This window comes from Simochromis diagramma, unplaced genomic scaffold (assembly GCF_900408965.1).
Source record: "Simochromis diagramma unplaced genomic scaffold, fSimDia1.1 OVJJ01000284.1, whole genome shotgun sequence".
Taxonomy (NCBI): domain Eukaryota; kingdom Metazoa; phylum Chordata; class Actinopteri; order Cichliformes; family Cichlidae; genus Simochromis; species Simochromis diagramma.
Window position 1 is genome coordinate 1,038,277 of NW_024386871.1, and position 12,430 is coordinate 1,050,706.

The 12,430-nt window shown below is 41.9% G+C and overlaps 2 protein-coding genes across 4 annotated transcripts in view; both read right to left on the reverse strand.

Moving 5' to 3' along the window:
- The window catches only part of LOC120733382 (ephrin type-B receptor 1-like), a 127,356-nt gene extending 125,043 nt beyond the window's left edge, over window positions 1-2,313 (reverse strand). Inside the window, exon 1 of one of the 3 annotated variants that reach the window (XR_005695812.1) lies at window positions 1,904-2,310. Coding sequence is in view for 1 of the 3 variants with exons in the window: in XM_040031503.1 (XP_039887437.1) it covers window positions 1,904-1,997 (94 nt within the window). In the remaining 2 variants the exon portion in view is untranslated. The other 2 variants (XM_040031503.1, XM_040031504.1) reach the window with 2 other exon arrangements.
- Window positions 2,314-8,654: 6,341 nt separating this feature from the next.
- Window positions 8,655-12,430, reverse strand: part of LOC120733383 (glypican-1-like) — a 46,644-nt gene continuing 42,868 nt past the window's right edge. The window contains exons 9-10 of the mRNA XM_040031505.1: window positions 10,226-10,401; window positions 8,655-9,890 (exon numbers count right to left, since the gene is read on the reverse strand). Of these exons, the coding sequence (XP_039887439.1) occupies window positions 9,706-9,890; window positions 10,226-10,401 (361 nt within the window). The 3' untranslated portion in view covers window positions 8,655-9,705. The remainder of the gene's footprint in view (window positions 9,891-10,225; window positions 10,402-12,430) is intronic.

The window sequence follows — 12,430 nt, forward strand, 5'->3', positions numbered from 1 at the left end:
AAAATAGAGCTGCCCTTCAACGCATTTACATGTCTCATAATGGGGAAGAGTCGGTACGAAGCCTGTCATTACGCGCACCATTAAAACACAGCAGTAGACTAATCTAGCACTTCCATAAGCAACAGCAGCAGCAGGAGGAGGAGAAGCAGCAGAGGACGAGGGAGTGGAAGCTGACTGTGGATGGAGAAGGAAAAGAAAGCAAAAGCAGTCATTCGATGCATGGTTGGTTTAGCTGTTTGAAGGTTGGGAAAGCCGCAGTGGTGAGAACATGACAAGGAGGAGGAGGAAGAGGAGCAGCAGCGAGAAGAAGAAGAACCAGGTAGGGATGTCAGAGGAGTGACATGAGCAGTCGGTGAAGTGTGAGAAAGAGCAGCAGGTGAAGGGAGAAGTGTTGCATAAACAGCAGGAGGAGGGACCAGCAAACAGGCCAAAACAGCAGGTGATGCCTGCTGGGAAGGAGACAGAGAAAGGAGCAAGAAGTCATGCTTGAGGAGGAAGGGGAAGGAACAGGAGAAGAAGAGAGGGGGAAAAAGCAGGAGAAAAGCGAGGAACAAAGACAAGGGGTCCATGGGTAGGAAGGGACACCAACAGAAAGAAAGGCTGAAAGACGAGCAGAGGAGGAACTCTTGAGGAGGAACATCAGGACTGTAATGAGAGGTGTGGAGAGGGGTAAAAGAAGTTCATGAAAACAACTAGAAAAGTGATGATGTGCAGACTAGACGATGCTGGGATCCTTTAGGGAAAATAGGTCATGTCTGGAGAGGACAAGCGGGAAAGCAAAGGATGAAGCAGAAGATGTTTTTTTGGGGGTGTAGAAGAAATTGGGTCTTTGGAAAAAGAAGGGGGAACGGGAGTAGATGGCGGGCGGTACTAAAATTATGCTGTTCAGAGAGGAGCACCAGCAGTGAGAGGTGCTGGAAGGGAAGTAAAAATATGGAGCAGCGGGTGAAGCTTGTGGAGAAGGAGCAATAACAATGTGATGCCTGGCTTACAGGAGCAACAGGGGTTAGGGATAGAGGAGCAACGGGATGCTTTTGAGACGAGTTGCTAGAGATCGTACTTGGGAGAGGTTCACGGTAACACAAAAGAGGCACGAGGTGATGTTTGAAGGCGAGCGTGGGGAGATGGTGCTTCAGGCGGGGAAGCGGCAGGGAGGAGCAAGAGGTCACTGTAGGGAGGAGCAGCAGAAGGAACAGCGGGGGAGGTGGAAGCAGCTACAAGGAGCCGGTGAGCACCTGCAAGCTATAATTATGATTCGCTTTGCTGCTCACAGGTGAGTGGTGGCCTGTGTGATAAAACAGCTACAACAGTGCACTCAGGAGGGAGAAACATGGTAATGTTTGATACTAAACAACACACATTTTTATAATATGGCAACAGACATTTATGGACCCTGTAAGAAACTTGATACAATTTATGCACGTGTCATGTACATAAAGGCTGTACTAAATGTGATTTATGTCCTTTTTCATGTCCTGGAAAGGCTGGATGTTTAAGGCTGTATAAAAGTAGAACATGGAATATATTAGAAGAGCACAAAGGGACTACTTTCTGTGTCATTTCGTGCATGCGTGCACAGCAATAACTGTCAGTATTCCCAATAAAGCACTAATTGGCCCACTGCTGAAAGGCAATTAGTGTTCATATTAAACCCCAAACACACCCAGCTCACCATGAAGGACCAGAAAACTTACTGTGGTAAAAAAAAATCCTCCATCAGTCTCAAGTTTCTTCCAAAAATGCATGGAGCTCTGCATAAAGTTAAATTCCAAATGTCTAAGGATAAGAAAGCTTAGCTGATGTTACATCTTCAGAAGTCTTCTGCTCAACCACTGTGCATAAATTAAATCACCCTGCGCCAGCTGTAGCACTCAAAAAGATGCTCCCTGGTTTGCAAACCTACCTTCCACTGCATGCACTGAAGTAACCGTGAAGAGAACCAGAACAGCCCAAGTGGCCGGCATGGCCAGTCTGACTCCCTGTCCGTCCTCTCCCATTATCCTGCTAACAGAGAAGAGAGAAAAAAATCCCCACTGGAACACGCTGTATTCCTCTGGTAAGCAGTCACATCGCAGTCTTCAGTCTGTGTGAGTGTGTGCTGAGCCGGCACAGCCAGCGAGTGCTGAAGGGGATACACTTCTTCTCCTCTCTCTCTCTCTCTCTCTCCCTATCTATCTCCCTCTCTTCTCACCGTCGCACACCTTTCCGTCCAATCAGGACAGAGAATGTTGCTCGTAAACCAATCACCCATTCTTTTCCACCTGACCCAAGATGAATGCCCAATGGTCAGGTCTCCCCTCCACTGCCTCCATCCCACAGCACGACGAGCTGGCGTGACGGGACAGCGGCACCCAGTGGTCAAGGATCAGCACAGCAACTAACTAAACCTTGCAGTGACTGTGGTCCTGTGACATTGAATTGCTGAAGAGTCATTATGATGGGATGTGAGCTGTGGTCTTTCTCAAGAGTCTTTAAGGATATTGAGGCAATAATGATGTTCGATCCTCTTGATAAAGCAGGAGAATCAATGCTTCTCAGCTATTGGTTCCCCAAGGTTTGGACTGAGATCGCTTGTTCCCTACACACGCATGCCACATTTCTTTTTATTTTGCTTTGAAGAAGCTACATCTTCTCATAAATTTAAAGTGTTCTGAAGAACTATTGCTGTTTTTCTTTAAACACTGGCTGCTTTCCCCCTCATTTTCAGTCCAGTCCTTGTACCTGACCATTTTCAGTTTGTTAAGCCACTCAACACTGACCTGCGAGCTATTCTGGCATTAAAAGGGCAGCTAACTTACAGGATGGACCACTGATGTGTCTACACATTTTCCAAAGAGCTTTTAGCATATCTTGGCATGGTGTGCAGTGTATCCTTAAAAAAACTGAGGAAAGTGGAGGACAAAATAATAAATCTACTGTTCGCCTCATCAGAAACAGTCGCAGTGAAAGGGTGGCTGAGGTGTGGCAAATTACACAGAAACTGGACTGGAAACTAGTGGCAACAGGTCCTATGGACCAAAGAATATAAGTGATACATTTTTGGTTTGAATCATCATCAACATATATGGAAGAGGTCGGGAGAAATGTTCCACAGTGAGTGTCTACAGCCATCTGTAAAACATGGTGGAGGGTCTGTCATGGTTTGGGGTTGCATTTCAGCCAGTGGCGTTGGTGACCTTCTCAAAATTGGTGGAATTATGAATGCAGAAAAATACGGTCAGTTTTTGATTCATCAAGCAAAACCATCTGGAAAGCATCTGGTTAGAAACAGCTTCATTTTTCATCACGACAATGATCTCAGACACACTTATAAACTCATACCTGGATAGAAAAAAATACACACAATCAATCAGCTTTGCATGATTTTTTCTGGATTATGACAGTTAACCGTTTATATTTTTGTAGCATCACAATTTTAGAAGTTCAGCGTCTGGGTTTGATGTTGTCCATATTCAAAAAGGGGCGAAGTTATCACAAAACTATCTTGACTTTGTCTCAGAGGGGCAACGTAACCAGCAAGGTCAATCAAAACAGACTGGTCTCAGTAAGGGGCTTGATGGACATGCTTTTATATTTTGGTAAGGAAATTGGAAAGATGTCTTAGCAAAAGAGATTCTGGAAGTCTGATGCTGATACTGTGCATACTATAGTTAAAGGGCTTTCACAAAAGTCATACAGAAATGTATATTTTACACCTCAACACATGCTGTACACACAACAAGAAACCCCTATGCAGGTCTGTTTACTTTCTGCAGACTTTCAGCCCAAGGCCTCCGGTAGAAAACAAAAGTTGAGTGGTTTTCTGGTCTTTCACATCACTGGGAGAGACCTCGGGGTTAATTTGATACATGAAAACAGCCTTTGCAGTATTAGGAGAAAAAGCAAGGACTAGAGTGTGTGGCCTTGTGTTACAGGGGATAAAGAGGATTAAGTGAAAAACAACTACGGTTCACCTACACTGGTGTTTTCGCTTGTGTTGACTAATCAGACCTCTTTTCAGGACTGTGTTGATGGACATTTCCCTAAATGTCCTCTTAGTGCCTTTTAAGGGTGAGATAACTGAATTTTTAAATAATCATTCTTACAAGTACACTTAATCTGCCAGAGTGAAAACATCTGTGTCTCTCTCTAAGCCGCATGTCCAGCTTTAACCCTTAGCAGATTTAAAGCATCGGGGACTGCCACACTGCTTTAAAAAATGCAAATTGTCACAATATATTAAGACTTTCAGTTCAGTTATTCACATTTTTTAATCACACTGGCAAAAAAGACAACTCTCTAAAATAGGAAGCATTATTATGTTTTTTGGCTACCTGCAAAATCCTAAAAGGTGTGTGTACTGACAAAATGCACTATGGAAAAAATAAAAATCACTCAGTGTTTCTGAAAAAATGCAACTTTTCAACCCCAGAGGCACTGGATCAATTTGCTTTTTTAGGTTTCCTGTCTCCTTCATCCTGTGCCTCTTACACTGTCTCATACCGCTGTGACATTGCTGCACTTTTCTTCCCAGATGCTCTATTTCCTGTCCCTCAAGATGACATTTCAGCTGCCAGCAGCTTTATGACACACACCACAACCTACATGACAATCGCTTTCACTCAGGGGCTACTGCATCCTGTTCATATTGACCGCTATCCTAAAGAGCTGTGTATATGAGCGTGCATGTCAGTTAGAGGCAGACAAACATAGGGAGACGCTTCTTATCTTAAAGTCAGCAGTTGGAGGCATTCATCATTTCCTTCCAGCCACAGGTGGAGACCCAAAAGTCGATTGCAGGTCTGCTGGCTGCCGCACGAGCAGAACAATAATGTTTGAATTGCCTCCGAAGGTTCTGGTTACTCTTTTAAAATTGTGCAGCTGATGTCACGCAGCCCTTTGCTAAGAGGTATCTCCATCCTGAGGGACTCGGCGAGGTAAATAAGCTTTGATCAGGAACAGAGCAGTCCGGCACAGTGCTGAAAGTTGATTGGTGTACATGTCTAGACATAGCAGAGTGGAAATCAAAAGTGTGGTAGCAACATGCCGGTAAAGGTCTGCTCAGGTTCTACTCTCACTTCTACATCATTCACAATTACACGACAGGAAACATTACAGTATAGATGAGTTATATAAAAACAGACAGATCTGTGCATCACACTGACAGTTTCACAGGATACTGACAGTGAGAAGTGAAATGTGAGGCATTCACATGCCGAAAAGTTCACCTTGGTTCAAAAACATAAACTTGCCGTGAACTTTCCGTTCGTTGCTGCTTTTTCGTCCTGTCATATCTGATCTGAAAACATCAGGAAAATGAATCATTCAGTAAATCAACATCAGCCCCAGTTTCCCCCCAGCAGGACCAGATGATGCTTGTCGTGTCCTGTTACAAAGAGCTATATGTTTATTTATAGCTGTAGTGGAGCTCGCAAGTCGAGGCTTTAAATAGAAAGAGAACAAAATCATCCCAGATTTGATGTTCTTGATTAGAGTGGGATGATATCTGGGAGCGGATATGGCATCAGTGGAAACAGGGCCAGGCAGTGAGTCATCTGGTGGGCACAAAGCATCAGCCAAAAAAAAAGGTGCTCAGTCACATATTTGTTTTTACTTATTTTGTCATATTAATAGCTGCATAATATCAGAAGATTTTAATGGTTAGATCAAAAGAAAGACCTTTATATTACGTGTAGAAAAATACAGCAAACAGCACTACTAAGGCTCATTTATTAACATTACTTTGTTTTGGTTTTATACTACAGTTGTCACCATCTTTGTTTTTCAGAGCCAGAGGTTTCCATATTTCGAAAAGAGAGTGAAATCCTGGTTTTAGGTTGATAGTGGGTAGATTAATTAGCCTATTTCTGTTGGGTGTATCACGCAGTTACTGATACCTGCTTAGTGTTAAGTAACCTACTATTAAAACACTTGCATTTCACTCATAGACAGTGTAAACGATGGCTTCTGGGTCTGAAGTGTGAAGTGCAGAAGTGCCTTAAATCTGCATTAATTCTTAACCCACCAAGGGGCCATGGTTGTGGTTGGAAAAGACTTGTGGTCCTATACAAGTCTATGGGATAATTATTCTCTGCAAAGGTGAGGTCTTTATTGTTCATCTTGGGTTATAATGCATAAATCATTAAGTCAGATTTATGAGTTTTAATCATTCCAAGTGTCAGATCAGTTTATCCAGGAAATGCTTGTTGGCCACCAACTTACGATGAGTTAACTGGAGTGTGATTCAGTCAGATCACGGTGGCTACAGTGGTGTGAAAAAGTGTTTGCCCCCTTCCAAAATTACTATTTTTTTATATTTTTGTCACACTTAAATGTTTTAGATCATCAATATGTATGTATATTAGACAAAGATAACACAAGTAAACACAAAAATGCAGTTTCTAAATGTAGATGTTTACTATTAAGGGGGGGGGGGGAATCCAAACCTAAGTGTGAAAGCGATTGCTCCTCTGTTATAACATAAATTAACTGTGAAAAGCTTAGCTCAGTTTCTCTAGCCACACCCAGGCCTGCTCACTGCCACGCCTGTTCTCAATCGAGAAATCATTTAAATAGGACCTGCCTGACAAAATGGAGTGGACCAAAAGATCCTCAAAAGCCAGACATCGTGCTGCGATCCAAGGAAATTCAGGAACAAGTGAGAAACAAAACAACTGAGATCTCTCAGTGTGGAAAAAGTTATAAATCTATTTCTAAAGCTGTGGGACTCCATAAACCACAGTGAGAGCCATTAAACCACAAATGGCAAAAACATGGAACAGTGGTGAACCTTCCCAGGAGTAGCTGGCTGACCAAAATTACTCCAAGAGTGCAGCGAGGTCACAAGAGGTCACAAACCCCCCAAAACAACATCCAAAGAGTTGCAGACCTCACTTGCTTCAGTTAAAGAGAGTGTTCATGATTCCACCATAATAAAGCAACTGGGCAAAATTAACATGCATGAGTTGCAAGAGGAAAACCACTGCTGAGCAAAGAAACATAAATTCTCATCTTAGTTTTGCCAGAAAATTTCTTGATGATCCCTAAGACTTTTGGGAAAATACTGATGGGACTGATGAGACAAAAGTTCAAGTCAAAGTCCCGACCTGAATCCGATTGAGATGCTGCGGCATGACCTTAAAAAGGCGGTTCATGCTCGAAAACCCTCCAGTGCGACTGCATTACAACAATTCTGCAAAGATGAGTGGGCCCTTCCTTCATGAGACTCACTGCTAAGGGTGGCCCAACCAGGTATTAGGCTTGGGGGCAATCACTTTTCCACACAGGGCCATGTAGGTTTGGATTTTTTTCTCCCTTAATAATAAACACTTTCATTTAGAAACTGCATTTGGTGTTTACTTCTGTTATCTTTGTCTAATATTTACATTTGTTTGATCCTCTCAAACATTTAAGTGTGGCAAACACAAAAAAAACAGGAAAGCAGGAGGAAGGCAAACTTAATATTCAGGTTTCTAGCACGATGTAGAGTAAGTGGTCAGTGTTTTTAGACAAGTCTGTGAAATAACCACCACAGCAATCTGCTAGCAAAGCAATCACAAGGAGATTTTTGCCAATCAGTTGGGGAATATAGATTTTTCCCTAGACCTGTCTGAATTTTACTTTAGGAATCGTTTTCCAATAACCTCTCACAACCACTCAGGGGAATAGTCATTTTCCCCTAGATTTCCCCAGGACTGGTCTCTAGGCCTGGACAACTGCGGGCTTCACTTCATCCTACATCGTCACCCTGATTGTCACACATCCAAAATGATGTCGTAGGGGTGTCTGCAAAACCTCAGTAAACCTATGGTTTAACTCAAACTGGAGCTCATAATTATCAGATGGTTAGGAAAATTCACCACATTGAAAAATGTTTTTTGCTCTAATATTCCAAAAGGAACCAACAAACTGTAAAGTAACCTGTCAAAGTGCCCACACCCTTAACCATACATAGTTTTAAACTTTAATATAATTCAGAGCTTTATAAAAATGCATCCCTTGTAAAATGCCCTGAAAGTGGAACTCTGTATATCTAATGCTATAGAGGCTAAATAACTTTTTTTGTATCAGGCTGTTTATTTCTGATGTGACGTAGAGGATTTTAACACGAAAGTCCTTTTTTTCCAGCCCTGAACTGGTTTAATGTTTGTGAAGAAAAAAAGAAACTTAAGTGTAAAAACAAAAATGTGTGTTTTTTACCTTGTTGATCAGCTCAGATAACGTCCCACATAACACCCAGTTCCACTCTTAATAAATACGAAGCTAACTGGCTTTTGTCTGTAGCTTTACTTTTAAAAACACACTTGAATGTGTTATTAATGTTCTCATGAAGATCTCGAAGACTCTAGTCACATTTTGCCAAACTGCTGACCTATTTCTTCACATCAATGACAAAAAACCCCACAGCTACAATCAAACAGAGTTTAATGAATGAAATGTGTGACTGGATACACTGATGTATAAAAAAAACCCCGGCTCAATACACAGAGTGAAAAATGTGTGTGTGTGTGTGTGCGTAACACATTTGCGTGAATCAGAAGTTCCATATGTAGCAGTATGGTGCTGCAGCTTGAAGACAGGCATGCCAAGTAAATGATCACCAGGCTAATGCACACACTATTTCACAAATATCCTGTATGTACAAAAGTTGCAGGAACTTTAAACCTTTTCTTTTCTTTCTGGTGCGTATGGAGTATAAAACCTGGTGAAGGGTTCTCACGTGTGTGTAATAAGCTTTGGTTTGACCGACCGTACATCAGCCTCAACACAGGCGAGCATTCCCCAAATGGTCCTCTCTGGACTTTACCTTCTCTGTGGAGTTTTGTGTGTGTGTGTGTGTTTACTGCAAACAGATGTGTAACAATCGTGCACATTCTCCTGTCTTCACAAAACAGAACTTAAGGAAACTGCTTGTGTGTGCTTGAGTTTAAGAGCGTCAACGAGGCTGCTCACTTCTTCACAGAGATCATGAGTTGTTATTAAAAAAAAAGAAGTGGTTGTTTCAGCTTCCTTCTGAAAGCCAGTTTGAAATTGTTGGGTTTACAGTACAGCACATCTGATACATGACAGGGTTGTGATCAGTTATCTGCAATATTTCGAACAAATCCCACTGAGTCTGTCCGCTTAAAGAAGTGACACCAAGACTTCTGGACAACGACATCACAGATTACAGGGAATTCCTCGCCAGTAGAGTATTATACTGTACATTCATGACTCGATATGATGCCAGCCTTTAAGCTAATGTACACGAACATTTACAGCGTACACAATGTTTGTTAAGGTAGACAACTCTGACTCAAGTAGTGAAATAACAAAAAATTAAATTAAAAAAACCCCAGAAAAATCTTGTTTGTATATCAGGGCACCGAACATGTTTTCACAGGCCTCTGCAGCCTGCTGATTGGACACAATTAGACATCATTATCTTCATCAGAGTCTTCTTTGTCATCCCTTATTTGTCTGTCCTCATTCCAAAAACACGCTAGCAAGCTAAGACATATGTAAACGCAGTAAAATAAAGAATACAATCAGTTTTTGCTCTTCTGAGTCGATGAAAATGTCTTCTCATTCCACAAATGTCTCCTTTATTTATTTTTTAATGGTTTTTTTTGTTGGTTTTTTTTTTGTTGGCAAAGTTACTTCCTCAAGTTGAACCCCCGCTTGTCCTTCCCATGGTTCAGCCCTGCCTTTGACTTCAAACTCTCGACCGAAGGCGGCGGTGGTCCATCATCGCTGAAGCAGCAGCAGAAGGGTCACCGGGAGCAGGAGCAGCAGGCTACAGAAGCCGGTTTGGAACGCGGCCGCGCCTCTGACTCGGTTGTTGTCCGGCGAGTAGGCATACAATCCTGGTCTGCTACGAGGACACTGGCCACCTACACACATACCGCTTCCAGAGCCGCTGATGTCATCACCTGGAAAAGAGAGCGATACGGATAAAACACTGTTAACGGTAAACTGTGAAATAATTCTTTAAAGACCAGTGGAAGCTTTTTTTGTTAAATGTCACCTTCAGCTGCTCTTGATAATTGACCCAATTGTATTTGGGTCCGTGTGACATTCCTGAATGCAATTAATCTTTTAATTACACCATTTATAGGGAATATTTTGTCCTTAAATCCCAGGTCTCATTAACTCTAGGGAATAAGACCCCCGAAACAAGAGAGCTGGTGCATTTGATCTACTTGCAGAATCAGTATGATATAAAACAACTATTTCTGGAATCTACTTTTACCAGAAGATCACTCACTTGCATCCTGGAAGTCTACATCATTGCCATCCAGTGCGTTTTTCAGCCTGTTGCTCATAATTTTGAGTTGCATGATCTGCTGCCGGATGGTCATGTCTGGCTTTGTGATGTCGAGCTCCACTTCTGGGTTGTTGATCTGATTGGCCAAACCATCGCCCATCACTTCTGGAAGGTACCTAATTGGCCATGAGAAGCGACAGGAATAGAAGCATGATGCTCATAGCTTAAATCACTGCCTTATGACTGTCACATTATCACTGATGACAGAGCTTGTGTGTGCTCAGCGGACTGTGAGGCATCAATATTTGGTTTTATGGGCACTCCTTAGCTTATCTTAGCCTTCAGGGTTTTCTCAAATGCAGTTAATTACTATTAAATTAAATTGAGTTTTTTTTTCTATAGCACCAAATCACAGCAACAGTCACCTCAAATAACTTTGTATTGAAAGGTAAAGACCCTACAACAATACAGAGAGAACCCCAACAGCCAGACGAGTCTTAGTAGAGGGAATTTGCGCAGCTATATTGTGGTGTTAAAAGCACAGTCGTGCAGCCTGTGGTTGTGCAAAAGAAAACAAGTACTTGTGAGTATCCTCAACTGGAAAATACAATACCTAGTCCCAAAGCTTTAAGAAATGGGCACCAGTGGATAGTAAAATCAGTGCTGCAGAAGAAAAAAATCCCCCCGTTCCACCTTTTTAAAAAAAATTATATAATTTTTATTTATTATATTTTTAAAGTATTTCATCCAGCAAGACACTGCTTGAGAAACATTAAAAGTCGTGAGGAGTGCTGTGTTTGAAAAACTATTACATAAACCCTTTGTGACTCCTGATGGAGCTGTGCAAAGTCTGGTTGTGTAATTGGCCTTCTGACTTACACCCCTTTCAGACTGACACCTACGCTGCTGTGTCAGCCACCCCAGCTATGTCAGGAGTAAGCATCTCTTTTCAATTGTGGGCCAGTGTTTTTAGCATTGATCATCAGGGCTTAGTTTTTCCAGACATGGATTATGCCTAATCCTAGACCAAATACTTTTTCCAATCAGGATCTTCAAGTCTAGAAATCTGTGCCTGGGAAACCAGCCGAAAGAGATCAACATGTCCCGGTGCAATGGACGAGCAGGGGTGTGATTTTGTTTAACTTTCTGTTGTAATTAAATAATAAAATGTAGGCATAAATAAGACAAAGTATGCTGTGGCAAAGAACTTATTATGCAAACAAGAAACTAAAACTTCCTTTTGTCTCAGACAGCCAAATATCTTTGCAGGCGCGTGAGGTCTGAGTCACTATATGCCTACCATTCACTTTTGCATTTAGGCCTAAAGTTCTCTTTCAGCCAATATATTCATGTATTTTCTTTATGAAAAGACTCAAACAAGGCAAATTTACAAATAAAACACAATTTCATTAAAAGGTTCAGCCTAAAGCCGCTCTACGCCCATCCAAAAACTCCTCTCCACAGCTTCCTATCACGGCTACCCTGTAAGTGGAGACAGCTGTGCTCTGGCTCCACAGGAGACCGGGGGCGCGGTCGAATAGTCAATTCTGCTTAGGAAGGTCTCTAACTGAGTTAAGCGACCCAGAGGTATCTGCATGGCAGCCATAATAAGAGCCGTTCGAATTCTCTAAATACTTAGAAAAGGTCATTCGATGCTTCATTATCACCTCCTCCGGCATAGGACAAACTGCACCCACCATCCTTTATGAAAGGAAAGGAGATAATGAGATCCCATAACTCATAGCTACTCACCATCCGACCATTAAATGATTCAAAATAAACTGACAAAGTGACGCAGATCATGTAAATATTAACTATGAGTGTTCCCCAATTTACAGCCTGCTGATTTGTTTAGAATTTTCAACAGCAGGCTGCTAAACCCACAGCTGCTGTAACAGGATCTACTTCTCATCAAGCTATCGCCTTATGTGAAGAACATACTGTGGATTTATATTAGCTCTCTAAATCAAGATTATGCGCTATATTAATTGATCGTTGTGTTTAATGTTAGCTATAGTTCACTTTGCATTAGTTATATCCGCTGTAGCCAGAATCCCCAGACTTTAGGATCATCATTAAAGTAATTTATAACACACACACACACACACACACACACACACACACAGAGGACTCTGAATTGGATAAGTGATGGATGGGGGGAATTTTTCTTCACTTATAGACAGGCTTAAAAAAAGGAGGAAATGA